Source organism: Gorilla gorilla, chromosome 5 (assembly GCF_029281585.2).
Source record: "Gorilla gorilla gorilla isolate KB3781 chromosome 5, NHGRI_mGorGor1-v2.1_pri, whole genome shotgun sequence".
Classification (NCBI taxonomy): domain Eukaryota; kingdom Metazoa; phylum Chordata; class Mammalia; order Primates; family Hominidae; genus Gorilla; species Gorilla gorilla.
This window is the reverse complement of record NC_073229.2, coordinates 42,531,149-42,550,293: the sequence shown is the minus strand read 5'-3', so window position 1 is coordinate 42,550,293 and position 19,145 is coordinate 42,531,149. Positions and strand designations below refer to the sequence as shown.

The 19,145-nt window shown below is 42.6% G+C and overlaps 1 protein-coding gene across 11 annotated transcripts in view; it reads left to right on the top strand.

Moving 5' to 3' along the window:
• The window catches only part of RIPOR2 (RHO family interacting cell polarization regulator 2), a 231,943-nt gene that overhangs the window by 175,825 nt on the left and 36,973 nt on the right, over positions 1-19,145 (top strand). For 10 of the 11 annotated variants that reach the window (XM_055390371.2, XM_031012231.3, XM_031012232.3 and 7 more), the window contains exons 7-12: positions 988-1,137; positions 5,402-5,465; positions 13,826-13,869; positions 15,736-15,861; positions 16,507-16,655; positions 18,322-18,451. In XM_055390371.2, coding sequence (XP_055246346.1) covers positions 988-1,137; positions 5,402-5,465; positions 13,826-13,869; positions 15,736-15,861; positions 16,507-16,655; positions 18,322-18,451 — 663 coding nt within the window. Of the gene's footprint in view, positions 1-987; positions 1,138-5,401; positions 5,466-13,825; positions 13,870-15,735; positions 15,862-16,506; positions 16,656-18,321; positions 18,452-18,784; positions 18,935-19,145 lie in introns of all 11 variants that reach the window. The other variant, XM_055390378.2, reaches the window with a different exon arrangement.

The following is a 19,145-nucleotide window of genomic DNA, read 5'->3' as shown; positions in this document are numbered from 1 at the left end:
AGATGCCAGTAGACCCCTGGGGGTCAAAATTGCCTTGGCTTGATTGAGAATCACTGCCTTAGAAGAATTAGCTGATTATCAGGCTTATATGAGTATAAAATCAATAGTCATTTGAAAAGGGTATATTGTTATTATTTAGAAGCATAAGTGTAGATGTGCAGCAAAGGAAAAGTTCATTTATATTGCTTCAATTTATTTATTTATTTATTTATTTTTTTTTTTGTAATTGACATATAATTTACATGAAAGAGTTGAGTTCTTAAGTACCCAGTTTGATATATTTAGACAATTGTGTTTTACCCTAATTTTAAGAATAACTTTTTCCTTTACAGTTGAGCCAAGACTTTACAAAAATTATCTTCAATATATATCCCCAAGTTACTTTATGAAATACTAAATCTGGATGTGTAAATATCAGGATTACAAATCCTAATATTGTGACACTACCTCTTAAAGTGATATTAGCCTAGGATACTACAAAGTTTTCACCTTGGTATGAAATTGTACAAACCCTTTCACTGTTTGTTCTATATACAAAAGGCTCTCATCTTCCTTATTTAATACTTACAGTCTTATTTAATACTTACTTAATTATTTTTATTATTTAATACTTATTTGTTTAATACTTATTTAATACTTACAGAAAGCTCTTATCTTTCTTATTTAATACTTACAGTCCACCCATGAACCCACAAAGTCACCTGGGAGTCATTTTAAACAATTCCAATGATAGCCTCAAACAATGCAAGAGAGGCACTTCCCTTTTGCAAAATTTGAAAACAGGATTAGAGTAAAATCTGTTTTGAGACAAAATGTATCACAGTGGCTACAATAAAAACGATTGGTCCCTATCTAAAAGGATAATACTTCTACAGGATTCTCTTTGTAGAGGTCAGAAATATAAAGTAAATTAAGCATGTAACAATGATCAATGTATTTTCTTTCAAGCCTGACATTTATTTCTGTTTCCTGTTTTGATTCTGGCAGGTAGATGAACTCTATGAAGCTTATTGTATCCAGCGACGCCTCCAGGATGGTGCCAGCAAAATGAAGCAAGCCTTCGCAACATCCCCTGCCAGCAAAGCTGCCCGGGAGAGTCTGACAGAGATCAATCGGAGCTTCAAGGAGTACACAGAGGTATAACTCACTAACCTGCTTAAGTTGCCGAATCCCATCTGGCCTGGTGTGAATTGTTGGTAATTGCCAAGAACAAGGCAAACAGCAATGCACAACCTCATTCCACCCTCTAGAAAGATAGGTTTTACTGTTAGCCTAAAAAGTATGCAAGAAAGGCAATCGGTAGAATTGCTTAAAATGAATGAATAAGCTGGGAGTGGTGGCACGTGCCTGTAGTCCTAGTTATTCAAGAGGCTGAGGCAAGAGCATTGCTTGAGCCCAGGAGTTCAAGGCTGTGGTGAGCTACGATCGCGCCACTGCACTCCAGCCTGGGTGACAGAGGGAGGCCACATCTCTAAAATAAAATAAAATGAATGCATAAGCCACATTGCCCTGATTTGTGTCATTTAAACACACTTCTAAATATTCTAGTGTAAATCGAGCCTAGTTTTATCCCTGGAAGTGGAGCAGACCCTATGGTTCAGATAGCTACACTGGATGTCAGTGTTGGATCAGTAACCCTCTGCCTACAATGTTTTTTTTAATTGTGAGAAATTTTTATCATAAAGGAGCCAAGATTAAGAACCATGAACAGAAGTGTGCTTTCCTGGTTTCCAACTCTCTGGGGCCCAAGCATCTGACATAGAGAGGTCTTCACTCCTCCTGGGGTCACCTAATACCAATGTCTTTGATGAAATGACTAAATTATTAAAGCAGCACTCCTCACTATCCCATGAGTCTTTGTTCAGAGATCAGATTTCATGAATGAAGTCATCAGCCTGTAGAGGGTCTGTTGAACAATTCCCAGAGCTGAGCATCTGGTTCAGCCCTGGGATCAGAAGGACAGCTTGGATGACTGTCAGTAGGATCCCTTTGTGTGTACACTCCCGTGTTGCCTCTTGTCTAAACCAAGTTTCTCTCTTTATTTGACTTAAAGCAGGGCTTCTTTACCTAAGTTCCTCCTTTAGAATAATTTTTTTGTTATTTTTTGAGAAATAGAGTCTTGCTCTGTCACACAGGCTGGAGTGCAGTGGCGTGATCTTGGCTCACTGCAACCTCTGCCTCCCGGGTTCAAGTGATTCTCCTGCCTCAGCTTCCCAAGTACCTCTCCTGCCTCAGCTTCCCAAGTAGCTGGGACTACAGGTGTGTGCCACCACACCTGGCTAATTTTTGTATTTTTAGTAGAGATGGAGTTTTACTATATGTTGCCCAGGCTGGTCTCGAACTCCTGATCTCAGGTGATCCGCTTGCCTCTGCCTCCCAAAGTGCTGGGATTACAGGCATGAGCCACTGAGCCCGGCCTAGAATGTTTTTTAAATGCATAAAATAAAATACATAGGAATTGAAAAGAAGAAAATATATTGAAATACAGTTATTTCAATATCATCAGTATAGTTTTCAAAATATTTCAAAAGTCAAATATGTGACATAGTTCTATGCTGCTGCTTTATTAACACATCAAATTATAAGATCTAGTAGTGGCTCTAATAACTACTGAAACATCAAAGTAATGAAAAGTATAAATGATTTTTTAAAAAGTTATCTGCAATAAATAATGTGACGTGAACATATATGTGATTCCTATCAGTGTCAAAGTCACAGGTATGGCTAATACTGCTGTGGCTTGTTTTCTACCTTCATCATACCTAAACATGTTTAATTTCAGTTAAATGATAGTGAAAATAAAGGTCTGACTCTTCCCACCCCCCCCCCATCCTACTTTATAGAGCTGCAGATTGAAAATTCCTGGCCTAGAAGCAGTCCTAGTTCACGAGACCCCATTTCTACAGATCTCTGAAATGAGGAGAGCTGTTTCCAATTATAAAGGATGTTTATAGGACAAATGCAGATAACTGACCAGCAGAATGCAGGGGCTGCCTTTGTTGGCATATTTGCAGGTCATTTCAGACACAGCCACCCTTGATCAAGCACCAGGGCATGGCATCATGACCTTGCTCACAAATTCAAAGACATAGAGTGCAATTTAAACTGCCTTAGAGAAGAAAGAAGTCCAGGACTTCTGTAGCCTCATACCTCATTTGGTATCAGGTGGTTTTATATCCTCATGGCCGGGTGCAGCGGCTTATACCTGTAATCCCAGCACTTTGGGAGGCCAAGTTGGGAGGTTCACTTGAGGTCAGGAGTTCAAGACTAGCCCAGCCAACATAGCGAAACCCCGTCTCTACTAAAAATACAAAAATTAGCCGGGCGTGGTGGTGGACACCTGTAATCCCAGCTACTCAGGAGGCTGAGGCAGGAGAATTGCTTGAACCTGGGAGGCGGAGGTTGCAGTGAGCTGAGATGGCGCCGCTACACTCCAGCCTGGGTGACAGATAGGGACTCTATCTCAAAAAAACAAAAAAGCAAGAAGGAAATACATCCTCACATAACCACAAAAGCCAGCATGTTATTATGATGATGGTTTAAAATGAGGATTTAACAATGAGGTCAAGGTGGCTCAGGTGCTTTTTCGTGTGCAGCAATGTTCATCAGTGGCTGTGGTTGGTGGGGGGGTGCCAGGGGGTCAGGGGAGGAAAATTTTGACCATGGATGTCCTCAAGTCTTAACCTAGCTGCTCTCACGTTTTTCAGAGATACTGGTAGCAATCCTGACATGCATGATAGCATAATTGATATGTCTGGAAACTGTGTTTCTTCACAGAAGTGCCCAATACTCTGAGGAAATAAATTGGTTTATAATACTGAGGCTTTGTTTTCAAGGCTTTCAAGCTACACAGAGCTCAGACTTCAGGAAGTTTTCCCCAGCCTTGCTAGCTAGTTCAGGTAGTGAGAATTTACAAGGGAAAAAGCAATGCCATTCTCTTTGCATCCCATGAGAGTGATCATTTGGAGCAGAACAAAGAAACATAGAAGAATCAGAACCTCTAGGCTGAGGTCCTCAGCATACAGAATTCAAATGGAAGCAATACCAGCCTGCACTAATCAAGCTGGCCATGCTTTTGTCAGTGAGGCCACCCTCGAACCCCTAGCCTTGTGGGAGGCTGGCAACTGAGGGAGAAGCCTGCAGACATCACCCTGCATCAAGCTTCAATGGAGACTGCTGCTTAGCATAGCAGAGGCAGCATCCAGATTGTAAGCTGGTCAAGCAGCAGAAGGGCCTCCCTGGGGATGGCCCATGGCCGCAGCACTTTCCCTTTTCATTTCTAACTGCAATTGTTCTATTTAGGTCCTCAGGTATTGAGGAAGTAGGGTGAGGGTAGTTATGTATCTAACCACATGCACAGATGGTGTTACTCCTTCTCTCTATCCTGTTCCTTCAACATCAAAGGGAAGACCCTTGTCAGACCCAAAAATAATTTTTGGGGCGCTGCAGGTTTGCAGTAGGAAGTCCGCCTTACTCACTTGAGCAGAATTCAGCCCTTGTGCTCTTTTGGCCCCAAATTTTTAAGAAAAATTTCAAACCTATAGAAAAATTGAAAGACTAGTACACTGAACACCATATGCCTTTATCTAGATTTACCAATCGGTAATATTTGGCCATATTTGCTTTCCCTCTCTCTCATATGATCAAATCCCCCTCAAGTCATTTGACAGTAAGTGATAGACATCATGACATTTCACCCTATATGTATTTTAACCTGGATCTCTTTTTAAAATTTATTTGTAATTGGCAAATAAAAACTACATATTTATGGTATACAACATGATGTTTTGAAGTGTGTATGCACAGAAATATGTAATACAATGGCTAAATCAAGCCAGGGATCTCTTAATAGTAACCTATGGAATATCTACATTTCCTACATAACCACATACCATTACCACAACCAAGAAAATTGACAATCATCCCGTAGAATTATATAACATATTGTCCATTTTCAAGTTTTCCCTATTTGGATCAATAATATCTTTTATAAATGTTTTGATTTATTTACTTTCAAATCAGGATATTACCAAAGTTAAGTTGTTACATTTGGTGATTATGTTTGTCTAGTCTCTTTATCTAGAAATTTTTTCCCCTATGATACTGCCTTTTTGTAGAATTCATGCTAATTCCTATAGACTACCCCACATTCTGAATGTGTCTATTTTTGATATAATCTGACTTGCTCATCTATGCCCTAAATTTCCTGTACACTAAAAGGTGGGCTTAGACTCAGATCAAACATCTTGTCAAGAATGTTTCTTAGGCTGTGCTGTGTGGAGCAAACAGGTAAATGCTTCTCGTTGTTCATGCAGTGGTTGTGCTGCTGTTCGAACGTCGTGTGCTTTGAGCTGTTGGGTGAAAGGCTAGCTCTCATGCTCATCTCCTGTCCTCTTTGCAGAATATGTGCACCATTGAAGCGGAGCTAGAGAATCTGCTGGGAGAATTCTCCATCAAGATGAAAGGTATTATTTTCCTTGTTTAGAGAGAATAAGGAGCCATCTCTGCAGAGTGCAGAGCTCCTTGAAGTTTGAGAGCCCATGCTATTTTTATTTTCCTTGCAAAGACGCAGCGCCACCCACTCTCAACCCACCCCACTTTTGATAGTTTACTGATGCTTCTCATCCTGAGGCTTACCTACACACACAAAAATATTATGACAGAATCTCAAACATACACAGAAGTGGAGAGAACATTATAATGAACCCCCATAAACCCATCACCTAGATGTAATAATTAGCAAGATTTTGCCACATTTGCTCCATCTCTTTGCTTTTGTTTTTCCTTTGATAAAAGAGAAGTCCTTTGATGAAATAAAACCCAGATATGTCAGTCTGCTGCTATACACTTCAGTACGCATCTCTTAAAGCATGGGGCTGTCATCTTACATAACCACGATGCCAAGTACTGTCACGTTTTCACAGCTAACAAAAATAATAAACCCTGGTTATTAACCCATTCCATTATCAGATTTCCCCCGTTGTCTCAAAAATGCCTTGTACATTTGATTAGTTCAAATTAGGATCCCAACAAGGTCCATGCATTACAATTGGTTGTTAGGTATATCTTTTAGATTTCCTTTAATCTAAAACAAACCTCTCCCCCCCTTTTTTTCTACCCTTGACTTGCTGTAGAAACCATTGTTGTACAGAATGTCCCACATTCTAGCTTGTCTGTTGGCTTCTTTGGGGTGATCTTTAAATTCTTCCTTTAGCTTCTCACGTTTCTAGCAAACTAACTATGAAATTTTATAAATCTTGGTGTTAAACCCACAGAGAATTTTTCCCCTCCCAGTGCCTTTCTGGTATTTATTCCAGAAAGTTCCAAACTAGACACATTATTGAGTTAAACCACAGCATCTTCAGAACAAAAACGAAGTCTGGTTTTAGAAAATAGAGCATTGCTCAGGTGTTGTCAGATTTACGGCTCAGTGGCCAGGCATGGCTGTCAAATGAGCGGCCATCACAGCAAGTCAATTTCTTTTCCAAGTTTTGGCCCATCTGACTGCAGTGAAGAGGGCTGGTGCTTATGCAATTCTGAGGTTTCTTAGCAGCTTGATCCCTGGGTTGCTAATGGGGATTTAATCACCCTCTTTCTACTTTCTGCAATTAAGGGAGTAAAGAAAGGAGACTTTTTTTTGAAAGGGCTCGACAGGAGGGCTTCATTTTCCAATGAATCATCTAACTCAGGAGGGAAATTATTTTGTCAAGCACTAGGCACTGACATGTGAGAACCTGTCTGAGAATACCTGGAATATAAATGACCTTGACCCTCAGCTTCCCAAATGGCTGCATGCTTCTCTTCCGGCAGATCTGGTAGGAAATCAGTTTAGTATTCAGTGTTAAGTTTCAGCACTTGCTTTGCTACTGAGTCTGGCATCTGTGCTTTTTTCCATTTTTTAGGTCCATTCTCTACATTTTTGGGTCCTCACTTGAGTCAGTGGTTCCAAAATCACGCAGGTCCATAGTCCCACGTGCGCCCTGGAATTTTTATTTTAACTTTGAGGATGATTCTATCAGCAGGCTGATCAATTCTGGAAAATAACTGCCCTGAATCAGTGTTTAGCAGAAAACCTTCCCTCTACTTCCCCCAACTCTCAGACGCCACCCACACAGACTAGCACAGTCACAGAGTCTCGCAGCCTAACGGTAATTCAAATCATGCACATCGCCTATCACTGCTAATATTAAAAAGTACTATATTTCTCCTATTTCTGATGCTCAGTATTATCAAGTGCATCTATTTTTGGTGGGATGGTAATTTCCTGATTTTACAGATGGGAAATAGGGGCCTAGAGAGGCTAAATGACTTGTCCCAGGAGTCACACGTAAATTGGAGTCAGACAAGAAACTGAATTCCAGGGTTCTTTGTTCCTAATGCATTCCCACCTCTAACTCCATGTTATGAGGGAAGTTCAGAGCTGAGCAGACAATATAAACCATTGCTCAAAGAATGGTCTCCCTCACGGGCAGATCCTCTCCAACCTAGCACAGAGACACCCTAGGAGTGGGATGGGAGGAAAGGGACCACCCTCGGACCAGATCTGGAGCTTCAGGCTTGGTGTTCAGGGAGGGGATGATGCTGGAGTCCCTGCCACCTACTGGGGGACCTGGCCACCCCGCTACATCACAGCCCTGATGGACTGATGAATTTGCTGTTGCTCCTGCTCCTCCATCTCCCCCTCTCTCTGTTGTTCTTGCTCTCCTGCCTGATCTTCCTGAGAGTCTACCTGAGTGCTTGGTTTCTTCCATGGGGTTTCTCAGGCCTGAGACTAAATCTCCTTCCTCATCGATAGACTCCTGTCTCCTCCACTTTCCTCATCTAACAGGCAAACTCAGAAACTACATCTGTGAAGGCTTTCAATGGTAAACACCCCCATGGAAATCTTTCTCTTCCTCCATAAAGAGAAAGGGAAACCTCATGCTGCCAAGAAATCCTATTGTCTTTGCAATTAGCTGCTTTCTCATCTGTTACTCATTCTGGTAAAAACTACTTCCAACATACATATTGACAAACTGAGACTATTTCACAATACTCTCAGACCTGGCAACCACTAACTTCCTCGTGCCACACCCTTCCTCACTTCCCTTTTTGCCCCAACCCCAACACTAGAAAACAACCTTTTGGGGTAGTGACATTAAAGAGAATAGAGCAAGTACTTACTGAGTGCCTGCTATTGGCCAGGCACTTGACTGCATTCTGATGACTGGTCCCTGGCCTTGAGTTCCACATGGTCTACCAGAGAAAACAGACATATGAGGCTGTGTATTCTCATTCAATGGAACAAATGACCACCTGAACAACAGTGTGACCCAGTTTGCTGCAGAAGCAGGAGGGGAGAGGAGGAAAAGGTTGCCACTCCCCTCTCTAGTTGGGGAGAGGAGCAGGAAAGAGGAAGGCATCCCAGTGTAATGTATGGTGAACAGCACCAGAATAGCATTCACCAAACAGAGGAAAGCCTGTTCAGAGGTGACAAGTAGACCGGTGTGGCTGACGTGCTTGTTGGGAGAAGAGCTATGGAGAATTAGTTGGGTCCTGACTAGAAAAATCCATGAATGCCAGGCTAAACGGAGAGCACTTAATCTGCAAACTATCAAACAGGATGGAGGTAAAGGGATGTAGTTCCTTAGAGCAAACTAGTTCTCCAAATTATTACTTTGTTCAAATTAAGTTCCAGGCAGTGCATATATCCTGGTCCTTACAGTTTCCAGGGCAGGTCAACCTTCCTCAGAAGGAAGAACCACCATTGAACTAGTAAACTTGCATTATTTATGCCTGGTCAATAGATCAGTAACACCTGTAATAGGAGCTCCTGACTGTATAGCTACTTGGTTGTTTGTCTTAAAGTAGGAAGTGTGACTCTTGGAAGGGAAGATCATCATAGAACTGGGAAAAATGATGTAGAGCGTTCTTCTGGCAGAATGGTGTCTGAGCAAAGGAAGGCAGGCAAGAGTAGGCAGCTGCTGTAACACCCTCCAAACGAGGCTGTGGAGGAGGTGTTAGATCAGTAATATGTGAGCGCCGTGAAACATCCAAAGGTATGACCCCTGCAAGCCCCCAGTGCGCATCCTCAGAGGTAACCCCCATGATGGTTTTTTGAGTGAAAGCTAGAAAGCTTTCATTAAGCTTTCTAGATCATGCACTGGTAATCACAAACTGTCGAGAACACTTGCAGCTTTCTCCAACTGTGAAAATGCCAGCAGGCCCCCAGACAAGAGCCTGTAAGAAACCTGGCCAGGCCTCAAAGACAGACTGTAACTGTCATTGCCCCACTGTTAGTGCTAATTCCATGGCCAGTACCACCAGTGGCTTACACAGCAGATAGAACTTTAAGAAGCACGGCACAAAAGCTGTTTGTGCCTGGATAGTGCCATTGTGCTACATTATTGCTACAATCAGAGGATCAGTGATGCCACTACAGCAGTTCCAAGAAATTTTGCTTAGTAACATGGGCTGAGAAGTGAAAAAAACATCACTACCAAGTACCTTTCTCACATTCAGTTTTCTTCAGATATAAAATTTCTGGTAATTTTAAAGGGGGGGAAAAACACCTTCAAAGGATTTCGCCTTTATTCACCTTTATCTAGTAACAATGTCAGATCAGTTTCTTTTCAACCAGTCTTCCACTGTAATTACATAAACAGGCAATAGATTAATCCTGAACTAATTTGCAGAGGTTTTGTTTTGTTTTTGAGACAGAGTCTCGCTGTGTCACCCAGGCTGCAGTGCAGTGGCACTATCTCTGTTCACTGCAACCTCCGCCTCCTGGGTTCAAGCGATTCTCATGCCTCAGCCTCCGGAGTAGCTGGGATTACAGATGCCCACCATCGCACCCGGCTAATTTTTGTATTTTTAGTAGAGACAGAGTTTCTCCATGTTAGCCAGGCTGGTCACGAACTCCTGACCTCAGGTGATCCGCCCACCTCGGCCTCCCAAAGTGCTGGGATTACAGGTGTGAGCCACCGTGCCTGACCAATTTGCAGAGGTTTTTAAAGAGCACTTTGGATTTTATTAGAATTAGCATGTCCAGTTTAGGATTTACAAAAACAAGTCCATTATACTTTCTTTCAGAAGTATTTTTTTTAAAGACTAACTAAATACTGCAGAAAATTATTAGTAGAATGCAGGCTTCTTTAATTCTGCTCTTATTTCAGTAAGTCTTTTTAAGTGGGTTGTTGTGTTCTAATTATTATTGAAAGCTGTTTTTAAACGTGCTGGCTCCACGGGCAGGAAGGCACGGACGAGCTGGTGAGTTGCTGCCACCTACTGACAAGTGATGGTAACAGCACATGCTTCTTTTTTAAGCATCCGGGGACCTTTTTTGCTGTCAGCTTACCCACGCAACGTCTATCAGTCAGGTGAAAGTAGAAGCGTTCATTTAAGACTCTCAACTTACTGGGTTTTTTGCTTTGTTTTGTTTTTTGAGTCGAGGGTCTCGCTCTGTCATACAGGCTGGAGTTCAGTGGCTCACGGCCGCCTGAAACTCCTAACCTCAAGCAATCCTCCTGCCTCAACCTCCTGAGTAACTGGGACCACGGGCGCACGCCACCATGACTGGCTAATTTTTAAATTTTTCGTAGAGATAGGGTCTCACTGTGTTGCCCAGGTTGGTCTCAAACTCCTGGGCTCAAGTGATCCTACTGCCTTGGCCTCCCAGAGCGCTGGATCACAGGTGTGAGCCACCATGCCTGGCCAAGAGTCTCCAGCGTACTAACACGGCTATTCATAGAAGGCAAAACACATGGTGTGATACCATCCACAGCATCTTTATTGGGTAAAATCACGTTTAAATAAATATAAAAACAACCCAGAACACAAAGGCTATAAATAGCAACTCAAGGAGGCTGAGGTACCAAGGGACCCATTTGTCATATGGATGTCTTTGTGTGGGAACAGCCTAGGACTAACAGCTGTTTCTGGACCAGCTCATCAAAATTATTTCCTCGGACTGCCTCTAAAAAATTACTGGGTAAACAGGGAGGAATTGTTCGTGTCTTCTTCAATCTCTATTTAAACACTTTGAAAGTAGTACCTTCTTTTTTTAAAACATTGAGAAATATAACAAAAAATAAATAAAATCATATATAATCATTCCACCCAGTGCTAAGCTTTGTTAAAATTATTAAAATATCCAACCAACTTTTTTGTGTATACACGCTGCCTGCCAAGGTGTGTGATCTTTTTTACATCTTTTTTCTGTATTACAAAATAAGTATATGATCTTTTTAGAAATCAAATAAAAATTACCACTTAATGAAAAAAAATTTAACATTCTCCTTAATTCTACCCTACCAGAGATAATTATTTTTAACAGTTTGGTATGGTTTTCTAGACTTTTTTCCCTGGGAATCCATTTATATATAGCTGAGGCTATACTCTATGTAAGGTTTTGTGTCCTTCCTTTTTTTTTTTTTTTTTTTTTTTTGAGACGGAATCTTGCTCTGTTGCCAGGCTGGAGTGCAGTGGCATGATCTCGGCTCACTGCAACCCCCGCCTCCCAGGTTCAAGCGATTCTCCTGCCTCAGCCTCCCAAGTAGCTGGGATTACAGGTACCCGACACCACGCCCGGCTAATTTTGTATTTTTAATAGAGATAGGGTTTCACCATGTTGGCCAGGATGGCCTGGAACTCCTGACCTCAGGTGATCTGCCCACCTCAGCCTCCTAAAGTGCTGGGATTACAGGCGTGAGCCACCACTTCCAGCCTGTACTGAATTCTTAACTGGAAATCTCATAAAACTTTATTTTTTTTCCTTCAAAAAATTTTTAAAGGATGAAGATTTTTACCTATTTTTATGAAATTTTTTTGGTTCCTTGAATAAAACTTTTAGTCTTTAGGCCCCTATGAATGTAAAGGGCTTTGCTTTGTGATTGGCAGGAAAACAACAGCTGACTAAAGCCAGAAACAACTGATTAAAGCTGGGTCACTGACAAGCCTCTGTTGATGAGATTAGTTTCCTCATTTGCTATGCACATGTGACTAGCACGCCTTCCTCCCCACACGTTTACTCATGCTTGACACAGTAGACATCCAAGAAACATTGTCAAATGCACACATGCCATTCACCCAGCCTGGAAGTATCTGTACACCCATGTCCTCATTTTACTGTGGTGAAACTCTGTTATTCAAATGCTACTTTCCTCCATGAAACTATTCTACATTAAATAAGATAGTCTCTCTTTTTTCATTTTAATTATATAGTAATACATTCTCATAAAAATACAGAAAAAAGCAAAGATCTCCTTCTGTCTCTCCACTGCTGTTTGCCTCCCTGATGCATATCAATTTACTGTGTGTTTTCTTTCTTTTTTTTCTTTTTTCTTTTTCGGCCATAGTCTCACTCTGTTACCCAGGCTGGAGTGCAGTGGTGTAATCACGGTTCACTATAGCCTAGACCTCCTGGGCTCAAGCGATCCTCCCACCTCAGCCTCTGAGCAGCTGGGACTATAGGCATGCACCACCACACTTGGCTAATTTTTTTTTTCTTTTTAGTAGAGATGAGGTTTCACTATGTTGCCCAGGCTTGTCTTGAACTCCTGAGCTCAAGTCATCCTCCTGCCTTGGCCTCCCAAAGTGCTAGGATTATAGGCGTGAGCCACCATGCCAGCCTTGTGTCTTTTCACATAGATTACGTCTTTCGTTAAATAGTGGATGGCATGTACTCAATAAATAGTATTATCCCACTCTTGGATATATCATCATTACCATGTATTAACGACCTACTATGTGTTAGATGCCGTCCATTGTCCTTACAAACAATTCTATGACGTGGACACTGTTACCCTATTTTAAAGGTGAAGAAACTTGGGTTAAGTAAATTTTCTAGAGTAGGATAGCTGGTAGACAAACAAATTAACCTCAGGTGTAACTCCATCTTACTGCCTTCAAGTCCTTGTCTGTTTCATTTCTGTGGGCTTTAACCGTATTTTGTTCTATATCATGGGTATCCATAAAATCTTTAATTTCCAAATTATTACCCCGATGCCTAGCATAGACCCTTACATACAGCCGGCTCTCAGTAAATATCTACAAAAAGAAAGAAAAAGACTGGACAAACCCAGAGTTCGTGAGATGGCCTCGGATGGTGGCCATCTAGTCTGATAAGATTTGTTTTTGCTGCTGCACCAGAGAGAGATCTCAAATCGAGCAGATCCAGTTAGACATGACTTGCTGGATGGCACAGTAGAAGAAAAGTCCCGTCTTTCTTTTGGGGGTGTATCATTTGGTTGGTTGGATTGATTTTGTTTTCTTAATCACTAGCTTTATGTAAGTAATAATCCATTTTCAGGGATTTTGTAACAGCAAATTGTATCATTACACCAGATAAAAAGGATAAAGAAAACATCAGAATGAGTAAATTGGGGGGCAGCAAGGGAAATAACTGCATGGAATCTTAACTCAAATGGGAGGCACTTAAAAATCACACATTTTAGGACAGAAAGAAAAATAGGAGACCAGATTATCTTCGTGGGAATATGTTGGATAAATAAATAAATCTATCTTTCTGGCCCTAATACCCTAACCCTAGAATCTACTTGGATCTTAAATCAGCCCAAGATATTCTGAGCTCTAGCTCCCCCCCTTGCCCAGCCTCCCCTGCCTTAGAGACCGCCTCTTCTATCACTTCATCCAGGAATGTCTTCTTTACCTGTGATAGAAGGAACTCCCCCAAAAACAGCTGCTCCCCATGAATGGCCCCAAAAAGTGTTATGTGAGTTTGCACAAAGTTCTGACACTTCACTTGAATTCTTTTTAACGTGCCAGTATGTGTCTATAGAGAGGGGAAATATATTCTACACCTCACCTTCCAATTGCTTGGTTACAGGTCTGGCTGGCTTTGCACGCCTCTGTCCTGGAGATCAATATGAAGTAAGTATTGTCTTGGTCTAGGTGCTGGAATTATGGACCTGAAGGCCCCCAGTTGTCATGTCATTATTTTGCTTTTCAAGTTGTCTTTTTTTTTTTAATTTTTAATTTTGAAAAACATTTTAAGCCAATGAGAAAGTCTGGAAACTGGTACAGGACTTCCCATAAGCCTTTCATCTAGATTCACCACTTTGTAACATTATGCCACATTTGCTCTGTCATCATCATCATTATTGCTGTCATTGTTACTATTATTTTGCTGAACCATTTTATTTATTTATTTATTTATTTATTTACTTACTTATTTTTTATTTTGAGATGGAGTCTCACTCTGTTGCCCAGGCTGGAGTGCAGTGGCATGATCTCAGCTCACTGCAACCTCTGCCACCTGGATTCAAGCGATTCTCCTGCCTTGGCCTCTGGAGTAGCTGGGACTACAGGTGTGCACCACCACAGCCAGCTAATTTTTTTGTATTTTTAGTAGAGATGGGGTTTCACCATGTTGGCCAGGCTGGTCTTGAACTCCTGACCTCAAGTGACTCCCCCCGCCCGCCCTTCAGCCTCCCAAAGTGCTGGGATTACAGGTGTGAACCACCACATCCAGCCCCTGAACCATTTTAGAGCAAGAGGCAAACACCAGGACTCTTCATCCCTAAATTCTTCTAAGAATGGAAAGACATTCTCTCACATAGGCATTACTAAGCCCTCAACACCAGTGAGTTTAACACTGGCTCTTCAGCTAACGTCACCTGGAATTAGTCTATGTTCATATTTTGCCAGGTGTCCCAATATTGTACTAGGTAAGCAGGGTTTGTTTTTTTTTTTCCTGATCCAAGGGCCAATCCAGGATCATGGCTGATCATAAGTACCATGACTGAAGAAAAATAACATCTAGATCTTTCTTTGTAAAAATGTGCTCCAAAAAGTAAAAATAGCCTTTGTTCTTTTCCCTCTTCAAAAGGAAACTTATATAACCATTTCATCTAACATCTCCTCCAAAACCCTCTATACTCATACCTCTTAGCAGGGGGTGAGGGTGTATCTTCCCTTAAACATTAAAGCAGTCTGACCAAGGAGATATTGCACACCTTCCCCCAAGAGTATGTTGGATTTCAAAGTCCTTGCCAGCTCCATCTCTCTATCCAGAGTAAGGATGTCTTTATTTCTTGCTTCTGACTGCTAAGGGGGTTTTAGCTGATACTTCCTCATCTCACTGAAGGAGCTGGGTTGTGTGGAGAATTAATCCCAATGGCTGCTCTATTGAAGTAGAACTAACAAGAGAGAGAACTGCTTGGCATGAGTGAGCAGAAGGGCACAGTGCAATGACCTTTTACTACAGAAAACCTGTACCCTCCCTGTCTCAGGCAGGCAGAACTTACTGTACTTTAAAAGTCTCGGGCCAGGCACAGTGGCTTATGTCTGTAATCCTAGCAGTTTGGGAGGCTGAGGCGGGCAGATGACCTGAGGTCAGGAGTTTGAGACCAGCCTAGCCAACATGGTGAAACCCCGTCTTACTAAAAATACAAAAATTAGCCGGGCATGGTGGCACATGCCTGTAGTCCCAGCTACTTGGGAGGCTGAGGCAGGGGAATCGCTTGAACCCTGGAGGCGGAGGTTGCAGCGAGCCAAGATCACACCATTGCACTCCAGCCTGAGTGACAGAGCGAGACTCCAACTCAAAAAAAAAAAAAAAGTCTCCTCCCCACTCATCCCCAGCTCCATTCACACCCAAGAGTAAGGGGGTGGAGGGAGAGTAAGGGAGAAGGGGAGGGCAGCAGTGGCTTTAGGTCTTTCTCCTTTTGATCTTGGTGTTCTGGTGGAGAAGAGGGGGTGGCAAGACATGAAGGCCCTTGGATGTCTCCTCTCCAGATTTTCATGAAGTATGGCCGGCAGCGGTGGAAACTGAAAGGCAAAATAGAAGTAAATGGCAAGCAGAGCTGGGATGGAGAAGAAACAGTTTTTCTGCCCCTGATAGTTGGGTTCATCTCCATCAAGGTACAGTATTGTCATTGCCTGTTGTCTTTCCTGGTGCCACGGCTGGATGATCCATTGGTGGGGCCCTTACCCGTGACCCCTGCCTGTTGCCCCTCCATCCCACAGACTTCTCTGCACAAGTCTGTTACAAAGACAGCTGCCCTCTCATCAGAGTAAGTAAAGTCAATCTAAGATACACTTTTGAAATACCCACCTCTGGCCAGGCATAGTGTAGTGGCTCACGCCTGTAATCCCAGCACTTTGGGAGGCTGAGGTGGGTGGATCACTTGAGCCCAGGAGGTCGAGACCAGCCTGGCCAACATGGCAAAACCCCATCTCTACAAAAGTACAAAAATTAGCCAGACGTGGTCCGTGTGCCTGTAGTCCCAGCTACTTGGGAGTCTGAGGTGGGAGGATCACTTGAGCCCAGGAGGTCAAGGCTGCAATGAGCCATGATCACACTACTGCACTATAGCCTGGGTGACAGAGAGGGACCCTGTCTCCAAAAAAAAAATAAATAAAAAGAAAAATGAAAATCCGCTTCCGATTTCAGATATGATTCTGAAAGAAATGACCAACCTAGCTCAGTAAAAAAAAATGACACATTATTCTACCTTTCTCCTCTGCTGTGATGTAAGGCCTATCCTCTCCCACTCTCTCTGCTAGGTCACGGAGCTCAAAGGGCTAGCAACTCACATCCTGGTAGGTAGCGTGACCTGTGAGACCAAAGAGCTGTTTGCAGCCCGACCTCAGGTAGTGGCTGTCGACATCAATGACCTTGGCACCATCAAACTGAACCTGGAAATCACCTGGTAGTAAGTGCCTCTTCCTTTATTTCATCATATAGAAATATCTGATACCGGCTAGTGCTATTCAAAGCTGGTGCGTGGACCATCCGCATCACCAGGGAGCTTGTTATAAAAAGCAGAATCTCGGGCCCCACCCCAGAACTACTGTGTCAGAATTGCTCAGGCCCCAGAATCTGTTTAACAAACTCCCCGAGTGAGGTGCACGCGTGTTAAAGTTGGAGAAGCCTGGGTCATGTCACCAATCTCCTCTTCTACTTCCTATTTTAAAATATTTTTTCTGTCACCTTCCTTCCCTCTCTACCTTTAAATATATAAGGGCATATGTCCTCTCAAGTAAACTAATTTGAAAGAAAATATCTGTCCAATAGGAGGTACTTTGACCTCAGAAAAATCCTGATTCTCACGGATGCTTATTCCTCTTTATTGCATAACTTCACACTGCTCTGGAAAATTATGAGTATCCTTAGTTTCTCTGCACTGTATTTACTGAAATAGAATATCCCCAAAGGGCAAGAGATATCTTTTTTCAAAGCAATGAACTTAGAAATCGTTTTCCAAATTCACCCGGTGAGAAAGGTCATGATAAGTTATTAACACTAGCAGCTCCAGGTGCGGTGGCTCACACCTGTAATCCCAGCACTTTGGGAGGCCAAGGCAGGTGGATCACCTGAGGTCAGGAGTTTGAGACCAGCCTGGCCAACATGGTGAAACCCCATCTCTACTAAAAATACAAAAATTAGCTGGGCATTGTGGCAGGCACCTGTAATGCCAGCTACTCGGGAGGCTAAGGCAAGAGAATCACTTGAACCCGGGAGGCAGAGGTTGCAGTGAGCTGAGATCGTGCCATTGCACTCCAGCCTGGGCAACAAGAGCAAAACTCCATCTCCAAAAAAAAAAAAAAAAAAAAAACAAAAAAAAACCACTAGTAGTTCACAACATTTAATGTAATGCCCCCGGTATATTGCCAAGTAAATATGACATGTTGAGTATTCATGCTCAGGGTCTCATTTACAATATGGAAAGCCAGGTGTAGAAGCAGCAAAGACACCCTTGCTTTGTCATCATCAGCACGCTTTGCTCAGCCCTTCCCTCCCCACAGTCTGCAGTCATTGATGTCTCACATGCAAGATCATTCTTCTTGCTGGATGAATCGGGTGCCATGATGTTAAGTGGCATCATTGTGAACAGACTGTTATTCTCTTCCCACACAAGAGGCTCTGTGTCAACTGAAATGAATGGGATTCTATTTTTGAGTGTTTTCTTTAGAATGGAACAATAGTCTGTCGATGTCTTATACCATTAAGGTATCTAGCCCCGCAAAGTTCAGGTAATTTTTATAGACTTTTCAACATCTTGTTTTGTTGAAGCAAGCATTCATAAATTTGTGTTTCTAATGTTAATGAGGAACAGGTGTATCTAAGTGTATAGCTAAATTGTGCTTAGAGCTGTGATAATATTCTGGGGTCCCTTGGGTGAGCCTAGACTCAGTTTTCTGCTCCACTTTTCTTTTATCCAGGTTTATTTTCTGCAAAGCAGTTTAGCTAAAACCAGCCCAGTTCTGAACCTCTGGTTGAGTTTACCTTTGTATAATGAGGTACTCTCTTAGCCTGTGGTCTGTTGATGATAGGTGATTTTACCAAATGTGCATACCTGGGGACCTGTTGTTTTGCAGTCCATTTGACGTGGAGGACATGACCGCATCCTCAGGCGCTGGGAACAAGGCGGCAGCCCTTCAGAGGAGAATGTCCATGTACAGCCAGGGTACCCCGGAAACGCCCACCTTCAAAGACCACTCCTTCTTTGTAAGTTCAGTGTAATTTCCCGAGTAGAATCAATGCACCTGAGCCAGTGCTTGCACCCAGCATTTGAAATGCTTAAGAGACAGTGCTGGGAGTTAGTAATTCTATCAGAGGTGGTGAGCCTCCTCTGTTTTTCCTCTCTCCTTGCCCACCTTACCTATTGCTGTGATGGTAACATGTAGATTTTTCTGAGCATTCTCTAAGATCAGCCTTTTAAAGAAGTGCATATAAATAATAGCCTCCTTGTTTTAATCAGAAATGCTTGCTAAAAAGCTAACAAAATGTAGTAACCTGATTCTTCCCACTAACTCCCCCATCTTGCTTTCACTTCTGAAGAGGTGGCTGCATCCTTCCCCAGACAAGCCCAGGCGGCTGTCTGTCTTGAGTGCCTTGCAAGACACTTTCTTTGCCAAGCTGCACCGCAGCCGCTCCTTCAGTGACCTGCCCTCCCTCAGGCCGAGTCCCAAGGCCGTGCTAGAGCTCTATGTGAGTGTGGCCTGCCCGGGTATGGAGTGCTTGACTTCGGGGGCTTGTGGCATGTGTGACTCAGCATGTCTCTTGTTTTATCTTCTCTGTCTTGCTCACTGGGTAATGGTTACAGCTGTACTGTCCTTGGGGCGGGACACTTGGTCGTGCATGTAACTTTGATAGAGACGCAGTTTGTCCTTCTCTTCTAATGATCCCTGTTTTTGTGCTG